We start from the raw sequence: 25,687 nt of genomic DNA, 5'->3' as shown, positions 1-25,687 counted from the left end.
TCCCTTATAAGGACAGAATATATCGATTGTACTATATGTCAGAATCTAAAATAATGAAACGTTTTTTGAATAGAGATAATGATGGAAAAATGCACAACTATCCTTACTATAGCCATCAACACCAAGAGCTTCTCCCTCTCGAATGGCAGAAGCCATTCTCTTAGTCCCATCATGAGTGAAATAATGCAGACGTACATATGCCATCAAATGCCCGTTCCCATCATCTACCATTTGCATCTTCACTGGAGGGAGTGGAAGGGCTCTTCTCTCCAAAAGAAGTTTCCTTATGGTGGTGTTAGGGGTTGCACCCATCACCTCCAGTTCCACCTGGCAGCATCCAAAGGAGACCCATTAAGCAAAAGACACCAAAGAGAGAGCACCATGGTAATGGGTTGCACCCATCACCTCCAGTTCCACCTGACAGCATCCAAAAGAGATCCCATTAAGCAAAAGACACCAAAGAGAGAGCACCATGGAGATAACCTAGTTCTTGTACCCTCTACATAGTGATGCATTTGTATTGCTGATTAAATGACTTCCATTAAAAAGTCCATGAGACACATGTAATAATTGAAACTTCGTTCTTGGCCTTATAGAAAACATCATTATCCATCATGAGGAAAGTCATCCAGACCGTCTAACCTGCCATAGAAAGATCCTAACAAAGATATTGAAGGTGCCAACAAATCTTCATAAGGGCATCCAGATTCTCTCGTGCAATGTACTGCTTGGACTCTAAAGACATGAATGTCTTGGTGATATGATAAGCCATTCTTGCTCTTAGAAGCCACCATGTAAGGATATGTAGGTGTGGTTGTGGTGATACAGGTCTTGCATTTTTTTGGAAAATCATTAAACAAGAACTTTATCCTGCCTGCGACCTACACGGAGGTGAATCTCTGAGCTACAAATGCCAAGGTGCCAAACAACTGCAGTACTAAAGCTTCTGATTCAATGTATTTGAATAGCTTGGCGAGTGAGATCGCTGATTATTTGCTCCTGCCTTCTCAATGAATGTAGAAACGACACAAGTATTTAGAAAATACCATACACACTCATGTTCTAAGAATAATCCACTAACTTCATCTCAATGGAAATATGACAGGAAAGGCACAGGTCAGTGGAATTTTTTAAGGATCCGTTCCCTCCTTTCCAAGTACAATCACAATTTAATTCACATAGTGTGAAGTCAAGGTCAATGCCTATTTTACAATAGAAATTGTCACTTTCAAGATGCTGCTGATGTTTCTCCCCCCCAAATCTATACCTCTCAAGCCAAGTATTACAATTCTGGTCCCTAGGGAGTCTTCAACACTTGAAGATATGCAGCATCTGTCTCTCAACTCTGGATTCTGCTGCTCTACCCTTTATGCGCTACAGCAAGCAAGGTCACCCACAAAGTTGCTGAGTAAGCACAGGGCAGACAATTCTGACAATCTGGGTGGGATCCACTTGGTTCAAAGAGCCATGTGTGAATAAATGCCACTGCTCCAGGAATATCTTTCTTCTGCCTCTTTATCTGCCTTTTGAAAACTTGGTACTAGAAAGAACGTGTTTATCTAAGAGTGATTTATCTGAGACAATTCAATTTTTTTCAGAGAAGGACCAACTCATTTTTCTGAGACCAACTCCTTTTTTTTTTTCAAAAAAGAGACTTCTATTAAGTAAGAAAGAAACTCGCTAGAGCAAGGAGATACAACATCATGAAATCATGAGGAAAAATAAAACCCCCTCAAAGTGAGGTGGAAAACAACCAAGGCTGAGGCTGAAAGTGCCACCTGAACCCTGTGGGAGTCTCAGAGAAGAAAGGAGAATCCTTCCATTCCCTAAAGAAAGAAGCCCTCCTAACTGAGGCTGCACGGGAGTCTCCCTGCATACTCATCCAAACGGCCATCAAAGTATGTATGGTGTCTATCCAGATACTAGCCAAAGTGTGCAATGGATGAACCTGAGTACCCTCCATAGCCTCTGTGCATCTGGCTCTCCAGATATGCCAGGATGCTATGCTCGCTAAAATCTCCCAAGAAGTATCCACAGAGGCATGTACACCTGTAAAAGGAAGGTGTGGTACCACATCCAACGAATAGGACTCAATCTGATGACGTCGAACCAAAATAGCCCGAGAGGAGTCAAGTCTCTCATAAAATACCTAAGGCCCTGTAAGAGAAAGCCAAGCCACTGAGCCCCATGTCATAAAGAATGGGGAGTGGGCAAAGTGACTGAAAATCTTGGCTACCCCCATCCAAATCATCCTTGCCTGTCTGCAATCCCATAAACAATGCTGAGTGGTCTCCGAAGTAGAGAGGCAACGAGGGCAAGTAGGATCGGCTCCGAACCTCGATCTCCAAAGGTTCACCGCAATCCCACCATGGATAGAAAGCCAAAAGAATCAGTCTCCTCCAGAAGCACCTCTGCAAATCTGAAGTGATATCAAATGTCTCCCAATGAGGAACTCTGGAAGGTCTCCAACCTCTACTCCTGAGCTGAAATCTCCTGGCATTACTGACCGTGTAACAAAAGAAGGGGATGCTCTTCTCTCGATGCCCTGCGTCAATCCACTCCCACTCTCCAGGGTCCCACTGCAAATACCTAATGGGAACTCCCCCGTAGAGCCAAAGCCTCCAAGACCCGGTGGAGAGTAGCTGGGGGTTTGGGTCGAGGAACCACTCTGAATTTGATCCCTGTACCAAAAGACCCACAACCCTGATAGGCTGAAAAGCAGACTCAAGCAAGATGTCCTCTGTGGATCTCAGCAATCTGCCACCATCCTACACAGTAAAAACTAAAGCATCCTCCTGTGCATCTCGAAAGGCCAAAACCTGAAGCGGAACACCGCCTCTCGTAAAAGTACCTGCCCAAGTGGAGCAAGTGAGTGGCATATCATCTGTGTCTACCCACTCCTTTGGAAGGGCTATCTCAATCTGCAAGATCCTCCCTGCACTCCCTCTCAGATATCCTGTCAACTGAGACTTGGTCTCTTCTGGAAGCCTGCGGAAAGCTTTCCAAAATCCCAAAGATGATGCAGGTCCCCTCTCCCACCTGGACCACTGCATGTAGAGTGAGGCACCAAGTGGTCTACCATGATCATCTAAAATACTGTCATTCCACATGATGGGTTGCCTATCAATCTCTTCACGAGAGAAAGGAGGAATCCTCCAAAGAGTGCTCCTGAAACTGGCCCATGCTTTTAGAATGGCAACCATGAGGGGGAACGAAGGTGATATGAGGTGTGTTGTGGTGAAGATCCACCTAATACTGCTCATCCAGTCTCCTCCTGAAGAAGGTGTGCACCTCTGTATGTTGCTAATAAGAAAGGTCTTCCACGGTTCCTGCCCTGGCATAAGTCCCCGCACCACCATCTTGCATAGTAGAGCTCTGCACTGTAAATCTGGATCAATAATATTGAGACCCCTTCCTATGTAGGGAGGATGAGGGTCTCCCAAGCCACCCTCGCTAAGGTATCTGCTGTGCCATCAAGCCCACTCCAAATAAAATTTTTGATCGGTCTCCTGAGTTGAGTGATGCAGTCCCTAGAATAGCACCAGCAAGAACAAACAAACCATGCCGTGGCCAAGAGAACCTGGTTGACCACCACAACTCTAGAGGCAAGATCCAGCTTGGCTGAGCTCCAAAAAAGGAGCTTTCTCTTGATGCTCTCCAACACGTGAGCAAACTGCTACGTGAAAGAAATATCCAAGCCGACCCGGCAGCCCAAATACCTGACAGGCACACCCCTCTGAACATAAGCTTTCTCAAAATCCAAAAGTAGAATGGCTAGATTCTAGCCGCTCTGCATGGCCCACTCTGAGGCTTCCCAGAAAGAGAAAATGTTATAAAAAATGCTTCTGCCATGCACAAATCCCATCTGAGTATCATGAATAAGATCTGGGAGAAGGGGCTGCAATTGGAGGCTGATTGCCTTGGCCAGAATTTTGTAACAAGTCCCTAGAAGTGTGATAGGCCTCCATTGGGACACTAGATTTTTGCAACCTCCTTTCTTTCTGCAACCTCCTTTCAGGATAAGGTGGATGAGACCTTTTGTAAGCGACTCGGGCATATCACCAGAGTCCCAAATACCCTGCAGGGCTGAAGTAATGTAGTCTCCAATCATATCCCAGAATGCAATGAAAAAAGAGGGGGTAAGGCCATCTGAACCTGGGCACTTGCCCTTGTGAAGGGCTGAAAGTGCAGTCCTCAACTCTGTGTTGGTGAAAGGTGCATCAAGCAAAACATGCATATCCGGTCTCACCAACAAAGGGATGCTCTGCCAAATAACCTGTCTAGCATCCTCTCTATCCTGTGTCTCAGGATCTCGCAGTAAGAAGGGCAGCATAAAAATCTCAAGCTATGCGCAAGACATCATCAGGATCTATCTGTAAAACCCCGTGTGAGTCAATAAGTTGGGATACACTCTCTCTACTATGTCTAGGACCAAGGGTAGAGAAAAAGTGTTTATTGACTCTGCCACCCATCTGAATCTAGAAGGACTCCCGTGCATGAAAGGCATACTCTGCTCTCTGATCAAGCAATACCTGCTGATGAGCCCTTGCTGCAGCAAGGCGCTCCTGAATCCAAGCATCTGAAGGCTGTTTCTACTCTTCCCTCTGCAAAGCTGCCAACTGTTGGTGAACACCAATCTCACATCTGAGAATATCTCGTCTCCTGGTATGAGCAACTGAGAGGTAGAAGTCGCTAATACCAAAAAGGGCAGCAACTACCTATGATGGCAATGGCTGCCCACCCTGGACATGAGAAACCCATATCTGCAGGGCTGCCTCTGTAAGGTTCTCCTCTGTGTACAAGGCATCTGGAATCCTGATGCTGGCAGATCGGCCTCTCAAGTGAGGCTCTGAGATAGCCAATACAACAAGAAAGTGGTTTGAAGTGGAAATCCCAACAACAATGCATACCGATCTTGTGGATGATATGCTATTGGCTAGCAAGAATACTTATGAGTTAGATGCATTAAAGGCCAAGTTGCATGAGGCCTTTGATATGAAGGATTTGGGACTTGCAGGTCATATTCTTGGTATGCGCATCACGCGTGATCGGAGTAGGAAACTCCTTTGGCTTTCACAAAAAGAGTATGTTACAAAAGTATTACAGCGTTTCAATATGAAGGGGGGGAAGGCAGTGAGTACTCCATTGCCTCCATATGTGAAACTGAGTCATACAGATAGTCCCAAATCAGATGAGGAGAGGGCCATGATGGCCAAGGTTCCTTATGCATCAGCAGTTGGGAGTCTTATGTATGCTATGATAGCTACTAGACCAGACATTGCATTTGCAGTGGGAGTTGTTAGCCAATATATGGCTAATCTAGGAAAGAGGCATTGGGAGGTAGTTAAGTGCATCATGAGGTACATGAAGGATACCAAGGAGATGTGCATTTGCTTTGGTAAAGGAGACATGCGTGTACTTGGGTACACAGATTCAGACTATGCAGGGCATGTGGATAGTAGGAGATCCACTTTTGGTTATGTGTTCACCTTTGCAGGTGGTGCAGTGTCATGGATGTCTCGTGCACAGAAGTGCATTGCTTTGTCTACCACAGAGGCTGAGTATGTTGCAGCCACAGAGGGTTGCAAGGAGGCTATATGGCTTGACCGGCTAGTGGGAGATTTGGGGATTCATACAAGTGTACCGACATTGCATAGTGATTCCATGAGTGCTATTCAACTAGCACGGAATCCGGTCTTTCATGCAAAGACCAAACACATTGAGGTCAGGTACCATTTCATCAGGGAGGTACTTGAGGACAAGCGCATAGAGCTTGTCAAGGTTCATACAGATGATAACCCTACAGATATGCTGACGAAGAGTCTACCTAGTCAGCGGTTTGAGTATTGTCGTGTATTGATGGGCATTGGATAGCATGCTCACTAGTTGTTCTCCCTTAAAGGCACATTGTCCTTTAAGTGGGAGGTTGTGGGGGTGAAAGGTCACTGTGCCTTTACCCCAGTTATGTACAATACTCAAACACATATATAAATGAATGAAAAAGAAGATTAGGGTGGTTTTGCACCCACCAAAACTTGTGTGGCTCTCTGTTTCTCTCTCTCCTTCCGTTCTTGCTTCCGTTGAGAGCACTCTCAGATCCACCTCTGTCAAGTGCCCAATCATCTACATAGAATCTGTCAATACATGCATGAATAGGAATCAGCTGCCTCCTGTTCGACCAAGAGAACAGGAGGGACTGTGGCTGAATAAGAAAGGCATCGTCAAACCAAGTATCTCTGCCACAGTAGTGAAAAAGGAAGGCATCCCAAGCTGCTCTCTCCAAAGAGTGAAGTCCTCCTTCTCTACCCCATTTTTTGTCTGACGGTAACTCAACCATGTTAAAGTCACCTCCAATCACCCATGAATCCGCAATGGGGGCCCAGGAGAGTAGACCCTTCCACATAACGACATGTTCCCCTCTAATGTTGGAGGCATACAAGTTAAGGAAACCAGCCTTACACCCTCAAATCAAGAGAATAATCCACTAAGCTCTAGAGGGAATAATGACTCCGTGTCCAACAACCAAGGGGAGAACTGACTGCGAAACTGAAATAGAAGTGCCCCCCCTGGTGCCCAAGGCAAGCGACCAAAAAGTATGACTAGAAAGTAGTTTGCCAGACTTAGAGCAATCACTAGGTGCATGGTACAAGCCGCAGGGGAGGTGCAGATGGGGTAGTACGTGAAGGAGCCACACCAAAAGAGCTCTTGGGTCTTTTTCTCTTCCTTGGGCAATCTCTAACAAAGTGCCCAAGGGTCCTGCAAATCCTGCACTGATCCTGTCTACCTGCAATCTCGATTCTCTATCGAAAGAGAGAGCCATCTGGACGCTGAATCATGATGTGGTCATTTGAGATATTAGGGTCAGAGACAATGACCCTAACTCGAGACACCCCGTCCGCTCTGACTGCCTCTGCCGAGGAAGAAGGCATGCCAGGAAGGGGGGAAATCTGAGTGACCACTCCGAAAGTGGCTCCGATAGTAGCAAGAAGTCGATGGTAAATTTGAGGGAGACCAGGAAACCTGATGATCAGAGATGTGACCTGACTGTCCTCCTCGACCGGATCGAAGCCCAAGGTGTAGGGCAAAAGAAAAATCCTCCTCGAACCCAAAGCCAGGGGATTAGCTTTGAGAACAAGGGTTGTGGACTCGTGGGAGTCGAAAATCACTTGGAAGAATCCACGTCCCAGAAGTCGAATATCCCTGAGGTGTGGGGCGAGATCTCCTGGTAACGCCGCCAACATCCAGTCTCTAGCCTGTCATCTGGAAGGATGTGACCCAAAGATGCGGGCGAAAAGTGATGTGGAGCCCTCTAATTCCACATCTTTCTTGAGCTGCTGCAACTCGTCTTCTGAAAAAATGACAGTTCTCGCGGCCGGTGGAAGTGGACGAAGATTGGCTGAATGGGGAACCATTCGCCAATCGAAGTGAAAAGGCCGATTCCAACACTGTTAAAGCTCCGTCCGTGAAACTACTGCCCAAGACGCCCTGAAGCGGGCGTAGGAAGGAGGAGAAAAGGAGAGGGTAGGAGAGAGGGGGAGGAACAGAGAGGAGAAGCAGAGGGGAGCTGAGTGGAGAGGACGGAGAGGAGGGGAGCTGAGCGGAGAGGACGGAGAGGGCTGACAGGGAAGGAGAGGGTAGGCGACGGAAAGGAAAAGGGGGGGGGGGTTAGGAGGGAGGGAGGAGACAGGTTAGGAGGGAGGAAGGGGACTGAAGGCGGGGAGGGAGAACGTGGGTGGGGGAGAGGAAGGGAGGGGGCAGGAAAGGAAGGAAGGGGGCGGGGGGGTTAGAGGAAGGGTGGGGGAAGGGGTGGGGGAGGGGAGGGAGGAGGGGGGGAAAGAGGGGGCATGGGGGGGGGGTGTGGGGGAGGAGAAGGGGGCGCAAGGGGGGGGGGGGGGGAGAGGGAGGGCAGGGGAGTGGAAAAGGGAGGGAAGGGGCGGGGGAGGAGGAGGGGGCAGGGGGGCAGCAGGAGAGGGAGGGAGGGGGAGGCAGGGGGCGGGGGGGCAGCGGGTGGGGAGAGGGGGTGGGGGAGGGGGAGGGAGGGCAGCGGGTGGGGAGAGGGAGGGCGAGGAGGGAGAGGGAGGGGGCGGGAGGGCTGGTAGGGGGGAGATGGAGAGCAGGGAGGAGGAAGGGAGGGAGGAGGGAGAGGGGGCTGGGAGAGAAGGAGAAGCAAGGGGAGGGAGAGGGCGGGCAGCGAGGGTGAGGGGGAGGGAGAGAGAGGGAGAGGGGGCTGGCTGAGAGAGGGAGAGGGAGAGGGGGGGGGGGCAGCAGCACACGAGGAGAGGAGCAGCTCTCTACTATTCCATGCACAGATTCGGAAAAGTCGAGGGGGCGACCAACTCATTTTTGGCCCGCACCATGCTGAGTAACTTGCTTTGAAAATTTTGATCCATCTTGCACTAGGTTTCTGTGACTATAGACTTATATCTGATCCATTCTTCCACCCTGTTGTCTAGTTCTGATGTCTTGTCGTTGTCCTTTTCTGCACACACATTAGTTACGAATAGATTGTTGCACGAGCACATATGCATTTTCATACATCCAGTGACCTATGCTACCCTGCCGCCATCACCTCCTTGCTAGCCTCTCTCCTTTCCCCTCTCTACCCCTAATACTCACCCACTCCCCTTTTGCCCCATAGAACACTTGTGATCAAAATGCTCTTGAGGAAATGAAGTCTAACATTGCATGCAAGAGTACGTAGAAGATCTCTTAGGTTTGAGCTTGTGAAAGTTTCTATGGCACTCAAAAGACCTCATAGTTTTAGTCATAGAAGGAGAGTTCTGCCCCGCAATATCTTAACATCTATGCTAGACAGGGCTCTGGATGCTGACCAGATGTTCTGTGGGAACCCTGTGCCAGTTGCTCCCTTTATAGGAAAGGTCCATCTGCTCTAGTTAGTTCAAGCCATGGATTCCCTTTCCAAGAACTTGAAGTCCGCGGGTCTAGATGAGGTCTCAGTTGTGAAATTCAACAGGAGGAATTTTCCATTGTGGCAGTTGTTCATTCAACTCTTGCTTATGGAAAAAGGTCTATGGGGTGTAGTGTCTTGGTTGGAGAAAAAGGCAGCAAATAATCAAGGGTTGGAGAAAATGCGAAGCATTACATACCCACTTATCCCATTATGATCCTCTTACTAGGCCTTCTCAAGGAACGATGAAATCCTAAAGGTGCGATTGATCGTGGTTGACCCTCCCAAAGGAGGTACATTTAGAGACCTAGATGGAGATGTCATTAGGCAAAGGGTTGAGGTTTCAAGCTTACTAGGGCAATGCCTATGCTGCAGATGATGGACCACCTTGCTAGGGCTTGCCCGTGCATCATGAGTTGTCCTTCTGTAGGAATAAGAATGGAGAAGAGTTGTGAACACAAGAGAACAAGAAGTGAACTCCAACTGAAATGTACTTGATATATATAGTCCAAGTACTAGAGCACACAAAAACTCTAAAATAGACTGAGTCCTAGTCTCTCCTACACCATCATATCATTGTACAAATCCCCCCTCAATGATATGGCTGAAATGGTTTGGAATGATCTCAGAAGCACCTGTAGTACCTAAAGTACCATGGTTGCACAATGGGAGTACAAAAGAAAACAACATAATTTTACAGCTCTCCTTGACATTGTTTGAATGTCTCGTATTCCCAAGCCATGTTGATGTGCTGTGAAGAGAGGCGCTGATAGGCTTTTAGTGAAGATATCTAACACATTGTCCTCAATGGAGCAATGCATGAGATCAATGAAGCCATCTGTGATACAATCCTGCACATAATGATAGTGATTTTCTATGTGTTTCATGCGAGCATGAAATACAGGATTGTTTCCAATAGCAATGCAACTCTGACTGTCACAGAAGATCGGAGTTGCATCACCATCCTGAGCATGATGCAAGTCATGCAGAAGCTTCCTCAACCACATACATTCCATGGTGCCTGAAATTGCAGCTTTGTATTCTGCTTCACTAGATGAGAGAGACACACGGTCTTGCTTCTTACTGAGCCATGAGATGCACACTGAGCCCAATGAGAAGCAATAGCCAGAAGTGGACTTGCGATCATCGATGTCCCCTGACCAAGCTGAGTTGGTGAAGCCACTAGGAGAAAAGTCACCATCTGAAGCATAATGCAGCCCATAGGTAAGTGTACCCTGTACATATCTGAGAACCCTCTTCGCTGCATTCCAATGTGTGATTGTGGGACAATGCATGAGTTGGCTAAGAAGCCCTGTGGCATAGGCAATGCCTAACCGTGTGGAACATAAGTAGATCAAACTGCCAACCAACTGCCTGTACAATGTGCCATCAAACTTTTCAGTAGTATCATGCTTACTCAGCTTGATTCCCTTTTCCAATGGAGTGGCCATAGGCTTATAGTTCTCCATCTTAAATTTCTGCAACAACTCCTTTGAATATTTTGTTAGTGACATAGAAATCCCCTCTTGGGCTTGCCAGGATTCAATGCCAAGACAGTAGTGTAACAGGCCCAAATCTGTAACGTCAAAAGTCTAACACAAGACGGACTGCACTGCTACAATTTGCTGTAAATTACTGCCAGTGAGTATGATGTCATCGACATAAAGGACAAGCATGACCAAATCTGAATTTTGTTGTAGAACATAGAAATTCAGCTCTGTATGAGTGTAGACGAAGCCCTAGGACAGCAAGAACTGATGTATCTTATGATACCATGCACTAGGCACTTGCTTCAGCCCATACGAGGATTTCCTGAGCTTGCATACCTTGTGCTCTTGTCCCTGAATAATAGGGTTTCCATTTTTCGAGCAAAAACCCCCGACCGATGAGTGGACAAAAGATGGGAGGGGTCAAAATATATAGGCTCAAGTCATTTTTTGGGAGCAAAAATTTCCAAATTATTTCAAGGAATATGTAAGTAAATATGAAATATTGATAAATAGATATAGATATAAATATACCTCTATATAATATACATATATAATGTCCAAGCGGTGACTTATTTTATGACTTTCAAAAATCCTTTCTTTTCCTTTCGCCATTGGTTGGATCATGAAATTTTGATCAAATATCCTCCTTACAGTTCCTCAGGATGACCTAATAAAAATATATAATGCCTTTTAAATAGACCCTCTAAGTGTATTCTGCCAGAGGAATATGGTTTGAAGAGCTTGCCCCAATCCTATTCCGCCGGCGGAATACCCTTGGAGAGCCTATGCAGAAGGGATCATAACTTTTGCTCCTTAGCTCATATTGAGGAGCTGTAAAAAGGAAAAATGTTCAAATTTTCATGATCTATGCAATGGTAGGCTTAAAATGATAATTTTTATAGGTATGAAACAGATAAATTAAAAATTTCAAGATGTATATTAGAGTTACAACTTCCCCCTAATAATTCATATTATGGTAGGAAGGAGTTCAATAGGAACAACATTTCCTTGAAAGTACTTAGGTTTGGAGAATTGGGAATATTTTGAAAATCCCTCCCTTGCCTTCCCATATTTGATAATGTATTAGAGATTAATTTATGATCGATTATAATGGCTTCAAGTATGAGGTTTCCAATATCTTTTTCCTACTCATTCAAGGAATATGGTATACATTGTTACATGAAAGCTTCAAATATGGGATTGCTAAAGATTAGGGAAACTCTTTTAATTGATTGAATTACCATAATCCTCAAAAGAGAGTATGGTAGGGAGGTATTTATAGGAGTTTCTAAAGTGTTCACTATTTGTTCATATATAGACGATGTTCTCTAAAAAGAGGGTTATAATGAAAAATAAGTAAGTATATGGTTCCATAAATGAGAAATTAAGAAAGAATTGTATATTCATTTGAGAAATATACTAGCATGGTTGGTGTAAAAAATTATCACTTGGACTTTTTTGCTCGTAGGTTTTTGCTCGGAAATTGTGCACATCCAACAACAAACCCCTGGGGTTGATGCACATAGACCTCCTCCTTGAGACCCCCATTGAGGAAGGTAGTCTTGACATCCATTTAGTACACAGACCAACCATAAAACGCAGCAAGAGAGATGATAGAGCGAATGGTTGTCATCTTGGCCACTAGAGCATATCCCTTGGCAACTAAACGGGCCTTGTACTTCTCAATTGTACCATTTGCATGATACTTTATCTTGTAGATCCATTTGGTGCCAACCACATTCTTGCCAATGGATGCATCAACTAAGTTCCATGTAGCATTCTTTTAAATAGATCTAATCTAAGCTTCCATGGCTTTCTACCATGCCGAATTTCCCTAAGCATCCTTAAAGCACCGAGGCTCAATTTCAGCTTCCATTACTTGGGTCATGAGAGCAAAATTCACATGCTTCTTAGCACTCTGCGTGCCGGCCCTGGTTCTCCCCAAATATAGGCTGATCTTTAGCATTTGCAAGTGTCAACCTAGCCTATCTAAGAACTGAATTCTCAGCTGTCCCACTAGGAATAGCATCTGGAGTAACATCCTTTGCACGGCACTGATAATGCTTCCAAATATTGGGCTGTCCCTCCCCATGAGGTGGTTGCAAATCTGAAACATTGGAGGGAAAAGAACCCTCAACATGTGGCAACCCTACTGGAGTCTGAGAGGTAGATGGAACATCAACTGGAGAACCCAAATCAGCATCATCCTCAAACTGAATGATGCCCAAAGGTGTATCATCATATGGAGGCAACTCCTCACTGATGGGCTGCATGCCATCATGCTCTGCAAACAAAACATCCCTGCTTATGATTACTTTCCTTGTGGATGTTGGATCATAAAGCCTAAAGCCTCGGCTTTCAAAGCTATACCCCACAAAGGTGAATTTAATAATTTTATCATCAAGCTTGGATCGATTTTCAGCTGGTACCAAAGCATATTCAGCAGACCCAAATACTCTGAAGTGCTTCACCTTGGGCTTGTACCCATAAAATGCCTCACAAGATGTCTTGTCAACTAATGCTTGTGTAGGGGCAGTGATTCTTTTTTTTTTTTTTTCAAGAAAAGTACTTCATTAAGTATGAATAAAAACCGTAGAGCAAGCTCAAGTGCGGGAGTACATCATGTCAAGCATAGAAAAAACAGCTCAGAATGAGCAAACAAAAATCCCAAGTGGCGGCTGAAAATGCCACCTCATCCCTGAAGGAGAGTCAGATAAGAAAGGAGAATCCTTCCAGACTCTGAGAAAAGAAACCCTCCTAGCAGTAGCAGTCTTGGAGGTTCCCCGTATGTTCGCCCAAATGGCCATCAAAGTGTGTATAGTATCTGCCCAGATACTGGCCATAGTCTGAGAAGGGTGAACTTGGGAGTCCTCCAAAGCCTCTGTACATCTAGCTCTCCAAATATGCCATGCTGTGATACTAGCCAGAATCTCCCAAGATGTGTCTATAGAAGCGTGGGGAGCTCTGAATGGAGTAAACGGAACATCCCGAAGGGAGCATGAATCCACAAGATGTCGTCAAACAAAGAAAGCTGTGTCCGTGTCATGTTCCTCAAAAAAAGCCAATGGACCAGTGAGTGACAACCAAGCAACTGATCCCCAGGTCATGAAGAAGAGTGCTCTATGAAAAGTGCAAAGTATCCTAGCAACACCATCCTTGCCTGAGTGCACTCCCAAAGGCAGTGCTGCACTGACTCAACTGCTAAGTGGCATCGAGGATAAGTAGGGTCAGCCCCAAACCTGGATCTCCACAGGTTCACTGCAATTCCTCCATGAATAGTAAGCCAAATGAATAACATAACTTTCCTATTCCTGAGGGATTTCTAAAGTTTCCTCCAAAAGTTTTTCTCCATCTCTGTAGAAATCTGAAAAGTATCCCAATGAGGAGCTCTAGAGGGCCTTTAGCCTCTACAACTAAGCTGGAATCTCCTGGCATTTCTAACCGTGTAACGAAAGAAGGGAATGCTCTTCTCTCGGTGCCTTGCAACTATCCACTCCCATTCCCCTGGATCCCATTGCAAGGATCTAATAGGGGAACCTCCATACAACCAAAGCCTCCAAGATCAAATAGCCAAGAGAACGGGATCTGGATCCAGATACCACTGTGAGTCTCTACCCATCTCCATGTATCATGCAATCCTAACAAGCTGAAAAGGAGCCTCCAAAAGAATGTCCTTTGAAGATCTGTGGAGTCTGCCTCCTGCATGAACCTGAAAGACAAGGGTATCCTCATGTGCATCCCGCAAGGCTATAACCTGCAGAGGGATACCTATCCTCGAAAAAGCCCCCAACCAGGTGGACTCAGAAACAGGCAAATGGTCTGTAAGGAGGGAGGGCAGTGAGGGGTAGGGAGAGGCGGGGAAGCAGCACGGAGAGGGGAAGGGAGCGGGGTAGGGAGGTAGAGGTAGCAGGGTAGGGAGAGAAGCAGCAGGGTAGGGAGGGATAGGTAGCGGGGTAGGGAGGGAGAGGTAGCAAGGGTAGGGAGGGAAGGGAGTGGGGTAGGGGGGGGGACAACACGGGAGAGATAGAGGGGGGGACAGCAATGGGAGAGGGAGGGAAGGACAGCAGCGGGAGGGGGGGAGGCAGCACCAAGTGAGGGGGCAGCAGCCCGGGAGGAGGGGCTGGCAGGGAGAGGAGGAGGGAGGGGAAGGGAAGGGCTGGGAGGGAGGGGAGAGGGGTGTAGGACGGAGGGCAGCAGGGAGCAGCAGGACGGGGAGCTCAGCAGCTTGACTTCACATGTTTGCTCCTTCAACCATATTATGATTATGCAAATATGCCAAAGCTCTGTGATGTGCATGACCAAACCTGGCATGCCATAAAGCACCTAGAGTAGCAGAAGAGACAACCATAGCATGTTGATTATAGGGCTGAGGATCAAGCTTGTAAAGACCCATGCTGGCCTCATAAGAACCTGTAGCCACAATCTCATACCCTTTCTTTGGAACCTTAATCTTGCATTGATCATCCTGGAATTCCACAAGCATATGCTGATCATGAGCCATGGATGGAACGGAAACAAGGTTTTCCTCAAGTCAGGAACATACCAGACATCACGGATGTACTTTTTCTTTCTTGAATCCACAAGAATGGGAACATCTCCGGCTCCCGTGATGTCCTGAGTGACATCATTGGCACAAGTAACCTATCTGTCACCATGAATAGGTTTAATTTCTTCAAACCACTCTTTCCTGTGAGTCATGTGCTTCGATGCACCACTATCTAGATACCAAGTATCTATGGTAGCAAATGAAGAATCACCAAATGAAGCAAGACTAGCATCATGTGCAACTACATCCCCCCTGGCACCAAAGCTGTCCTGAAATGCAGTAAACACATAATTCTTTCCCTCTTGTGCAAAGTTTGCATGAGATGGTGAAGGATTGGCATTTTCAGCTGGTGCCACATAATTACTACTTGTGCCTTGCCTCTTTTTCTCATAGGCAATCCTTTTCACGCACTCTCCAATGTAATGACCAGACTTCTTGCAAGTCAAACTACCAAGTCGAATCCAGAGCTGGAGATGCGAGTGGTGATCTAGAGAGGCAACGGGCAAGCGGGCAAGGCAAATGGCGAGGTGGAGAGGCAAACTGTACGGACATCAAGTCCGTACAGTAGGACCTGTATGAATATGGGTGTATGAAAATGTATGGAAACAGTTCAGGGCAGCCTACGGATGGCGAGGTATCAGTCCATGGCTGTTTGCAGGCATAATGTACAGATTTCAGTCCGTACTATTGTATGGACTGTACAGCGAGCAGTCCATGCTGATGTATGGACTGTATGGGCACTCCAAAACAGGCTGTACAGACCTGTTTCCAAGCAGTAGAGAATGGGCTGATGGCGAGGTAGACAGGAGCTGGTTCAGAAGCTATACGATCACCAATGTGCGTCAAACGAGTGTGGTTGAGCTCAGAAGTAGCAGCTTGCAAGAAGAACTCACTTCTTCGTGACAAAAGTGTAGCAGGAGCATGTGGGAGAGTGGGAAGCAAGTAGGCAGGCTGAATGGACTAGCTTTGATACCGCATGTAGGAACAAGAATGGAGAAGAGTTGTGAAAACAAGAGAACAAGGAGTGAACACAAGTGAGCTCCAACAACTGAAATGTTCAACCAAATGAAGTACAAGTGCTTGGTATATATAGTGCAAGTACTAGAGCACACAAAAACTCTACTAGTCTCTCCTACACCATCATATCATTGTAGATATCTCTGCAGCTTCTAGTGTCCTCGACATTGCTAGCAAGAGGATGGGGGGCCAGACATACTCCCCCCTGCCCCGCCCGCTGGGAGCCAAAGCTTCCTCGATCGCAAACCCCATGTGTCACCTTGACAGAAGGGGTCTGTTACCAAGTTGAACGAATCATAGAAGATAGGCCTGTCCAAGTAGCAAGCAAGGATGAGCCCTCAATCAGAGGTGTCCCCATAGGGAGATCAATCAGATTTGGCTCACCTCAAGTGCCTGGTTAGTCCTGGAAGTTCTTGCATCTTCCTCTAGATATGGTGCCATAGGGCAAAGCAAGGTTCCTTTGGTACACCAACACCAAACATGACCCTTGCTCTCGTCCCTCCTCCCACCTCGCCACTCCCATTGACTACTTTCTCTCTTTCCTCTTCGATAGTTCACACTCTGCCTTCTTTAAACCGGTCCATTTCTCCAACTCCTCGTTGCCTGCTTGTCTTCGTCGTCATTGCTTGTCTCCCACACCCCCCCTACCCTCCCCCTCTCCTTCTCAGAGCCTAGCCTAGGCCTCATCGGGATCTCCATCTCTAGGTCTTGACCTATGGCACCTTTACCAAACTCAACTTCTCTCTTTCATCTTCCAGGACATAAGCCTTGTCCAAGCCATCCATTCCCATGACAACTCTGGTGCCTCGAGCCCCTGGAACTACATAGAGGCACCTGGTACCAGAGGAGTCCCCTTGCCCTAGGGATCTTGGTTTTGATTTTGCAGCCTTGAAGGGACACACCATTGGAGGAGTGGGAAGCTCCACTTGTCCATTTTGGAGCTTCAACTTGGTGGCCACCACAGGAGAGGAGAAATGGACCCCAATTAAACATTTTAACTAAAGAATCTTGCTCTAGTCCCCTTTTCAGCTCGTTTTTTGCTAGCCCATGTAGCATTTGGAGCAACTCCTTTGCGTGAACCTCTGGCTGGCCTTTCTTTGAGGACTTTGGTCCTCTTGCCCTTTTCTTTTCCTCCCTTTTTCCCACCACCCCCCTTCCCCTTTGCAACATTGGTTTATTGCTTTCACCTTGGAGAAAAGAGACTCAGAGGTGACCCTTTTCTGGCAAGAGGGGGCTCAAATGGCAACATCTTCAAATCCCACAGCCACTAAGGTTTTACTCTCTCCATAGGAAGAAACAAGTGAACATGCATTTGGACATTATAGGATAGAGCCATAATAGGCAGGAGTGTCGGGCTGACGCCTTCTAGGAGTCAGGTGCGGTATTGGATCCAAGCAGGTTCTACACTCAAGGGTGACCACATTCAAGAGGTTACCCTCTACGAGAGGGGAGTCTTCCTTCTCTATTTGAGCTCCCCCAACATTGCACAAGCCCTAGTGGAGCAAAGTCCCATCTTTCTTGGCCCACACCTCGTTTACCTCATTCCATTCAATGGTGGCAGATGATGGGGTCCCTCATCTCCGGGTGATTGTAGAGGCTCAAGAGACCTTGTCAGAGGAGATATTCCTCGAGACACTAATTGGGGGCTAGTTTCAATCGAGGATGGACGTTTTCACCCTTCCAAGATAGTGCCTCCGTGGCAGGCAGATGGGTCACTTGGCACAAGCCTACCTTGGTGTATAGGAAGTGGTTTGGGAGAGAAAAGCGAGAGCGTTGGTTTTTCAATTGGAAAGCATTTTTTAGTGAATGGAGCTTGTTTAGTATGGGTTTTTTTTGTTAAATCAAAGAAGTGTGTAGCTGAGGTAATTGCTAAGCATCTTGTGAGATCAAATCCAATAAAAAACACCAAGAAATGAATCTAGGAGTGAATTTCAGAGTGTACTTCCAAGCCTTCAAGGCCAATTGCCTACGTTTATCTTTGGGCATATGCTCAGGAAATGTTGTGTGTGTGTGTGTGTGTGTGTTGTTTTGGAAGCATATTCTTTCACACTTGGACTGGAATGGACGAGACTCTTTACAGGGTAACTCTTTGAGAGATGAGAGAATCCATTGGTCACGGGTTTTTTCTCCTCCCTCAGCCTTGTAGGAGCCCCAACGCTTTTATTTTCTTAATGCAAAAGGGATTTCCATCGTGGCTGATGTTGTTAAGGATGATGGCACTCTTTTATCCTTCCCTTTGGCTGCTGCAAATATGGTTTGGGAATGCATTATCATCTTGTATGGCAAATCATTACTCGAATGCTTCATCCATTTCAGCCAGTACCGCCTTTAGAACTTCAAGACAGGCTTCAGGATTGGACTCTTCTTCCTTTATACTCGTCCATTCATTCTTTGAAGATGTCTCATATAACAGTCTCCTCTTTATATAAAGTTCTGCTATCACCACCCTGGGTGTCAGAGGGGATGAGCATTTTCCGAGCGTCCGAGCGAAGGAAAGAAAAAAGCTTCCAACTATGTAAAAATATGGCAAAAATGGATTGGAAGTAAACATAGTTTCACTTAGAAATATGCAAAGTATTGTAGCAATGCCTATTTTATACACGAATCTTTACGTGAATCTTTGGGAATGGTGAGAACAGAATGGGATGGCTTTTGAAGAAACCCACATGTAGAGTAGACTTCTCCATGAAAATTCCCTTATGATCCTTCTTAATAACTTTTACTTAATAGGGGGTGACATTGAAAAACCTCTCTCAACCTATCTTCATGAAAGGGCTTCTCCAAAGAAAACTCATTGAAGCAAGCCATCAAGGTAGTTTCGCTAGCGAAACCCCTTTGAAGTAGTCTTCCAAGGTAGTTTCGCTGGCGAAACTACCAGCGAAACTACCTTGGACAGTACTTTTAAAAGTGACATAACTTTCACATCCAATGTCCAAATATAGTCATTCAGCCACTCAAATTGATCGAAAAGCCCCATTTGAGCACATCGATGAGGTTATATCTTACATATATAGTATTAAATATTACATGTATTTTATGAAAGTGATATTTAAGCCCAAGTTAATACTTGTTTATAGTAATTTAAACTTCTTTAAAAACATGTCCATAAATATCTTGTTATTAATACTATAAAAACACTAGCAAGATATTGCCATATGATATAAATGTGTTTAATAACTAATTATTTATGTATAATATTATTACATTGAGAGTGATTATGAGGGATGTTTCTTTAAAAAATTATTTTTCAACACTTTTTTAAGGTAATAACAAGGGTACAAATGGATGTCTATGAATAAGAAGATTTATGTTATGTAAAAATGAATGAGTGTCTAGTTTGTATAAAATAAAAGTGAAAATACCATGTTTCCTAAAGAAATACTATTTTTTTAATCTCTTGAAAAACACGCTTGAATAAACCTGCTCATAGGTTTTTGCTCGTGAAATTGACGCATCCGGTGTCAGACAGGGCCAATCAGATTTGAGCTTTGCATCGTCCGGTCAATGGTGAAGAAAGAGATTGAAACAGATTTGGCACTCCAAGGTTCCATTACGCCAACAAGTCTTTCTATGGCGTGTTCTGATGAGGGTTGTTCCGTCCGCACAACTTTTATCATGCATACGTACTACTCCAGCTATATGTTGTCAGTGTTTAGCTCTGAGGGAGTCCGTATCTCATATTTTTTAGCATTGCCCCAAAACACGGAGCTTCTTGGGCATCCTTCGGCACAGATTGAGAATGAGAGTTTCTCAGGCTTCTTTTGGCAAGCTTTCCTAGCTGTTTGGGATCTATCCTAGACCGCCAGATTTTGAGTTGTTATTTACCTAGATTTGCTATTGGGCACTCTGGACTCTTTGGAAATCTAGAAACCACAGAGTCTTTGGTGATCCAGTTTTTTCTACTTTTGTTTTCTTATGTCGTTCTTTGCAGCAAACCCTCTTCAATTGTCTGCAAACTCATTGCATAGATCAGGATGTATATTTGTCCTACATGAATATTTTATCTTGATGTCATATTTCAGCTTACCAGTTTTTTTTTCTGGGATAGCTATCTTGTAGTATAAAGCATTCAAAGTTTACACTATTTTATTTTAAAAAAATATGTGTGTGTGTGGACTCTCTCTTCTTTTCTTCGTTTGGGTTCGCTACTGGGCACTATGGACTTTATGGACATATAGGAATTGTAAAGTCTTTGGTGATCCTACTTTCTCTTTGTTTGTCTTTTTAGGCGTTCTCTGCAACAATCTTTCTTTGATTGCTTGCAAACCTCCTGCATAGATCATGAGGTCTTTTTGGCATGTACTAAAATTTTTAGTTGATGTAATTGTAGCACCTTATTTTGAGGTTGCTACTCATATAATATTATCAATCAAAGATTTCACCCAAAAAAAAAAAAGTGTGTGTGTGTGGACTCTCTCTTCTCCTCCAGGGTCCTTTTCTCACCCCTTGCGGCAGCTATCACATATTACTGTCTCTTCTTTATACAAGGCGCTTTTGCCTCCACCATGGGTTTCTCACAAGGCAAATCAACTTTGGCAAATGAATCGCACTGTCAAATGGTGGCGGAAGAGATTGAGACAGATTTGGAATTCAAAAATTCCACTCTGACAACATGTTTTTTTGTGGAGAGTTGTATTGGGAGTTCTTCCATCTGGGCAACTTTTGGCATGCAGGAATATCACTCCTGCTGTTTGTCTCGCAGCTCCACGGGAGTCTGTACCTCATCTTCTTTGGCATTGCTCCCATACTCGTGATTTTCTCGGATTCCTTAGGCAATGTTTGAGAACCAGATTTCCAAATGCTACTTTTGGAAAATCTTTCTGGCTTTTTGGGATACACCCACCTAAACACGAGTTTGAATTATTTTTCACTTGGGTTCGTTATTAGGCACTCTGGACTCTATGGAAGGACATAAATCATAGAGTCTTTGGTGATCCAACATTTCCACTTTTCTCTTTTTTTAGGCGCTCCTTGCAGCAATCCTTTTATGATTGTCTACAAACTCAGTACATACACTATGATGTATACTTGTCATATCTTGAAATTTTCTCTTAATGTATTTCAGCACTTTCCCACCTCTTTTTTTAGGATAGTGGCTTTGTATCATAACGCAAATCAACTTTCACTAAAAAAAGTGTGTGAGATAGGTCGATCAGTGGATGGCTCGAGAGGATAGGACAAAACGTCCTTCTAGGCAACAACCAGATTCCTAGACCCCTTGGGTGTAGCCTTAGATAGGGTTTGGACCAATAGGGGGAAGAAAAAGCTTAGTAAAAAGGCCATGAAGAACCGCAGATGGCATGCCAGCCTAAGACAACGAGCTGCAGCAACACAATGAACAGTAGCCTCCCTGCCTAAGAGGAAGAGGCTAGTTGGACCCCCCTTAGGACATCCCAAGACATCTGAGGGTGAGAAGTTCTTCAACCCGCCGGATCTCCTAGCGGACCTGTCAATGATGGAGGGCAAGAGCTCCCAGGCCTCTGTGTCATGACAAGCCTCAAAGGAGACCTTTGTTGCCCCTACTCCCCCTCGCCCCTAGCCCCCATTCTCCACCCCTTGCCCCACTAGGCCCCATCCTCCGATTTTCCGCTTCCCCCTCTGGCCGTCATCCTCACCCCCGTCCCATCGGATCCTTCTCCACCTCCCTCTCCTCCTTCAGCCCCCCACCCCCAACCCCCCTATATCTCTCTCCTCCCCCGTATGTCCTGGCTTGTGGATAGAAGCGCCTTGCCTTCTGGAGAAGGCTGACTGAATGCCTTCCGATGTCAACTCCTGGGTTGTTGTTGGTGATTTCAACAACCTAGAGTTTAGGGAGGGCAACCAAGTAGGAGTTTTATGCCAAGGATGCCAGCAGCTAAGAGGAGCACATGGAAGTAGTGTAACCAGAAAACGTGTTTTAGGCAGTAGAAACGTGCGAAACATGGAAGTTTTTTTGAAATCAAATTTATAAAGAATACACTATTTTTATCATCCATATACAATAATTTATATAAAATATACTAATTTTACACGTTTCTGGATGAAGCACTTGTCGAAATCTCGAAACGTTTCTTGTGACACTGCATGGAAGCAATTGATCTTTACGATGATCCGTGGAAAGAGGCGGAGTTCTCTCATCTTCTAGGAAGTCTAGTCTTTTAGGAGTTCTCTCATCTTCTAGGAAGTCTAGTCTTTTCCTTTGGCCACTAGAGGCATGATGGGCTGCTAGAGTGCCTTCACAGGTTTTATGTGGGGGATTGGGTGATGCACGGAGGGGGAACCATTGGTATTTTGACAGGATACGATGATGTCAAATCACACCCCGATTGTACTTCACTTAGAGCAACACTAGCATGGACTTCCATAGAAGGGGGTTTAGATTCCCAACACTTTACTCTAGGAAAAGGAGGTTCAACATGTAGTGCATTAGGCCTGGCAATAGTTGGAGAACCCTAGGAGAAGGATGGTTACCTGGGTGGCAAATGCAATCAGCGGACCAGTGAGGAGCTTCAGTCCCAAGCTCTTTGCACGCGACACTCCTTGCAGAAGTGTGTGAGAGCTCTCAAACTAGACCTGGTCTCTGTAGAGCGATTCAAAGAGCAAGATCCAACCTCGCAATGAATAGCAGACTGGTGCAAGAGTGTAAGAATTGAACCTCCAGGCCACAAAGATCCGGCAAGTTAAATGCTCCTATCTTTCCTCGAGGGCACCGTGAGTACAATAGCATGACATCATGCCCCAACAATTCTTCCAGACTATTGGACTGCACTTAGCAAGGAAATAGCTTCGGTGTTTGAGGGATGAGGGTGGGTAGATGCACTTTAGACCCGCATGAGATTTTGGAGTTGACCACATATTTGTATCACTAGTTGTTTTAGTCTGAGGAGGAGTGTCCCTAGGTCCTTGCATCTCGAGAGGCAGTTTGGGCTCCGGTTTGCCGGCGGTCTCCTTGAGTATGAGCAAGCAGGTGGAGGCGAGTTTCACTGATGAGGAGCTATGGGAGGCCCTCCTACCCCAAACATCTCCAACGGAGAATGGTTTGACCCCGTCTTCCTTTAGGTGTTTTTGGGAGCACATCCGCACCCTCCTTTGGCTAGCTTTTTAGGAGATATCTAACTTCGTCTCTCTCCCATACAATCCTTGAGCCGAGGATGGATCTGCTTAATCCTGAAGGGGGTGAAATGTCTGACATCCGACAGCGATGACCGATCACTTTGTTGGACAACACCTACAAGATCTTAGCCAAGGTCTTGAGTCTCTAATTTTGGCCTCACCTCACAAGCATTATTCATGACATGCAGACAAGCTTTGTTCATGAGCACAGCATCTTAAACAACATTTTCACATTTTGGGAGGTAGTTCATTGAGACAGGGAGAGTCTCAGTCTATCATGATTCTTATTTTGGGTTTCAAGAAGGCGTATGACAAGGTGAAGTCGTCTTTTTTGGAGGGCACCATGTAGAGGATGCGCTTTTCTGACAGGTGGGTTCGTGGGGTCTCAGCTATGTACATAGGGAGTACCAGCCAGATGCTCATAGGAAGGCATATGGGGAAGGCCTTCTCTCTCTCTTGCTCAGTCTAATATGGTTGTCCTCTCGCTCCTTTCCTTTTCCTCTTTGTCGTAGAGGCTCTCGGCTATTTTCTATGCTCACAGGCCTCAGGGATGAAGCTTCCGATTCACTAGGAGGAGCTTCTAGACGCAAAGTTCATTGACGACACAATGCTCTTTGTGGAGGGAAATGTAGAGAGCTTGGAGGGGTCGAGGGTGTCTTAGAGACTTGTTGTTTGGCCTCAAGGGACAGAATCACAACTGGACCAAGTCAGTTGGTTTCCTCACAACAATTGAGGTTGTCCAAGAGTGGGGGTCAACACTTCGATTTCAATGGATTCTAAGAGGCCACACAGTTAGGCTGTCAGGTGGCATGGATATTTCAGCGCGTAGTAGATCGCCCATGTGCTAGAGAGAATGTGCCGCAAGCTCTTGTATTTTAGCTCGGCCAAACACTCTCTATCAGCAGACAAGGCTCTAGTGGCCAACCAAGTTTTTGGCAATGTCCTGATATCTGGTGCATTCATAGAGGTTGCATGGGTCAGCTTAGATGCTTAGTGCATAACTTCTTGTGGGTAGGTTTCAATGGTACGAGGAACACTAGGGCCAAGGTCGCATGACAAATGGTGATCCTCAGGGAGGGTTGGGCAGCATTGACCAGCAATGTAGAGCAAAGCCTTGTTGGGCAAGTTAGTGGTATGTGGTACTCACTCTAGGCTCTGAGCCTTGGAAACTCTTGATTATGTAAGGGCTTCTTAGAAACACCCCTCGTACACGAGATCAGTGTGGAAGTTGTCTGACATATGTACTTTGTTGGTGGCCCCTCTTACTGAAAAGGGCTCCCCCTTGATAACGAACCTTTTCAGGGTTTGGCAGCACCTCTGGAGGGGACTCATTTGGGCATGTCTCACATGCTGGGAGGAGCTTGAGAGGCAGCCGCTCATCTGGCACCTAGAGGTTTGGGATCAAGAGGGACTAGTGCTGGTTTTTCGAGACTTGGAGATGGTTGCCTTGGAAGCAAAGGCTAGGGAGCATGCACTCTCACATTGGAGGGGCGCAAGCATATGGATGACAGAGATTGACATGGCGGTCCCTAACTCATGATGGGAGGGGCTACATAGTCCTTAGGCCTGCCACCATTGGTCTAGACAATTCTCGAGGATAGGGGTGCCTCTATTGGTTCAATTTCTATGGCACTCACGTGGTTCTTATTGCTGCAAATACTATAGAGTGGGGTTTGGGGGGCTGCCCAAGACAATTAGTGACCAAGGGATGATGAGGTCTTGGATGGGCTGGATTGGTAGAGGATTAGGATAGCAGGAAATTTGAGCATGGATTGGGCTATTGACCCAGTCACATTTTTAGCAGGTCAGGAGGGAGCACACTGGCGCCTTTGGTTATGGAAAGGCCAATCTCTTTGGGACCTCTAGTGGTATCCGTATGAGTGATTTTGGCCTACTCGGGTAGGGCACTCGACAGGGTTGAAGAGGTGCCCTTTTCTCATACATGACCCGCCTTGGCCAATGAATACAACATGAGATAGCAGCTTGGACCCCCTCAAGGGAGCATCATTGGGTAGGTGTTCCCCACAAGATTATTTCATGCTTTTGGTCACGTCTCTAGACCGACGTGAGACACGGAAGATCCCTTGCTTCTTATGGATGGTGGTGCATGGAGGTTTTCCCATCGTCTTTTGGTTGGGGCAGATGCAGGTGGATGGCAACTTCCATTATTGTACAGGGAGAGTGTAAGAGAGGTTTTCCTGCTGCCCTTTGGGGATGCCTAGCAATGCAGAGGATCTCAATAGCAGCTCTCAGGATTGTGGCCAGCACACAACGAATGCACCAAGACTTCACTTGGGGAATGGCGGAGTGGCTTAAAGAGGGGGTCGTGCTTTCTCCATCGATCCAGCCTCTCAAGTTTATAGGATCTAAGACCATCACATTTCTAGGATCGAGGCATATGATGTTTCGTCGCTTTCTCGCGCTCGCCCTCCACCTTCCCTGCCAAAGGACAGTGTATGGGAGACAGTGTCTAGCATCATTGCTTGGAACATATGGGTTGTGCCCACTGTAGTCTGGTGATGGGAGGACATCACACTTTACTGGAAGCCACACTCATCACCATCTAGCAAGACATAATATTCACCCTATGCACACTATTTGGGAGCGCGGACTCCACGTTATAGAGCAACCGTC

At 46.0% G+C, this 25,687-nt stretch overlaps 1 protein-coding gene across 4 annotated transcripts in view; it reads right to left on the bottom strand.

Moving 5' to 3' along the window:
* The window catches only part of LOC147892100 (uncharacterized), a 197,082-nt gene that overhangs the window by 113,029 nt on the left and 58,366 nt on the right, over window positions 1–25,687 (bottom strand). For all 4 annotated transcript variants that reach the window (XM_087388324.1, XM_087388325.1, XM_087388326.1 and 1 more), the window contains one exon: window positions 108–327. In XM_087388324.1, coding sequence (XP_087244450.1) covers window positions 108–327 — 220 coding nt within the window. The remainder of the gene's footprint in view (window positions 1–107; window positions 328–25,687) is intronic.

The sequence above is a fragment of the Dipteris shenzhenensis genome, chromosome 17, assembly GCF_047967505.1.
Source record: "Dipteris shenzhenensis isolate YYH24624 ecotype China chromosome 17, Dip_SZ_1.0, whole genome shotgun sequence".
In the NCBI taxonomy this organism is placed as follows: domain Eukaryota; kingdom Viridiplantae; phylum Streptophyta; class Polypodiopsida; order Gleicheniales; family Dipteridaceae; genus Dipteris; species Dipteris shenzhenensis.
Note: the sequence above shows the minus strand (reverse complement) of the source record. Positions and strands in the feature narration are given on the sequence as shown.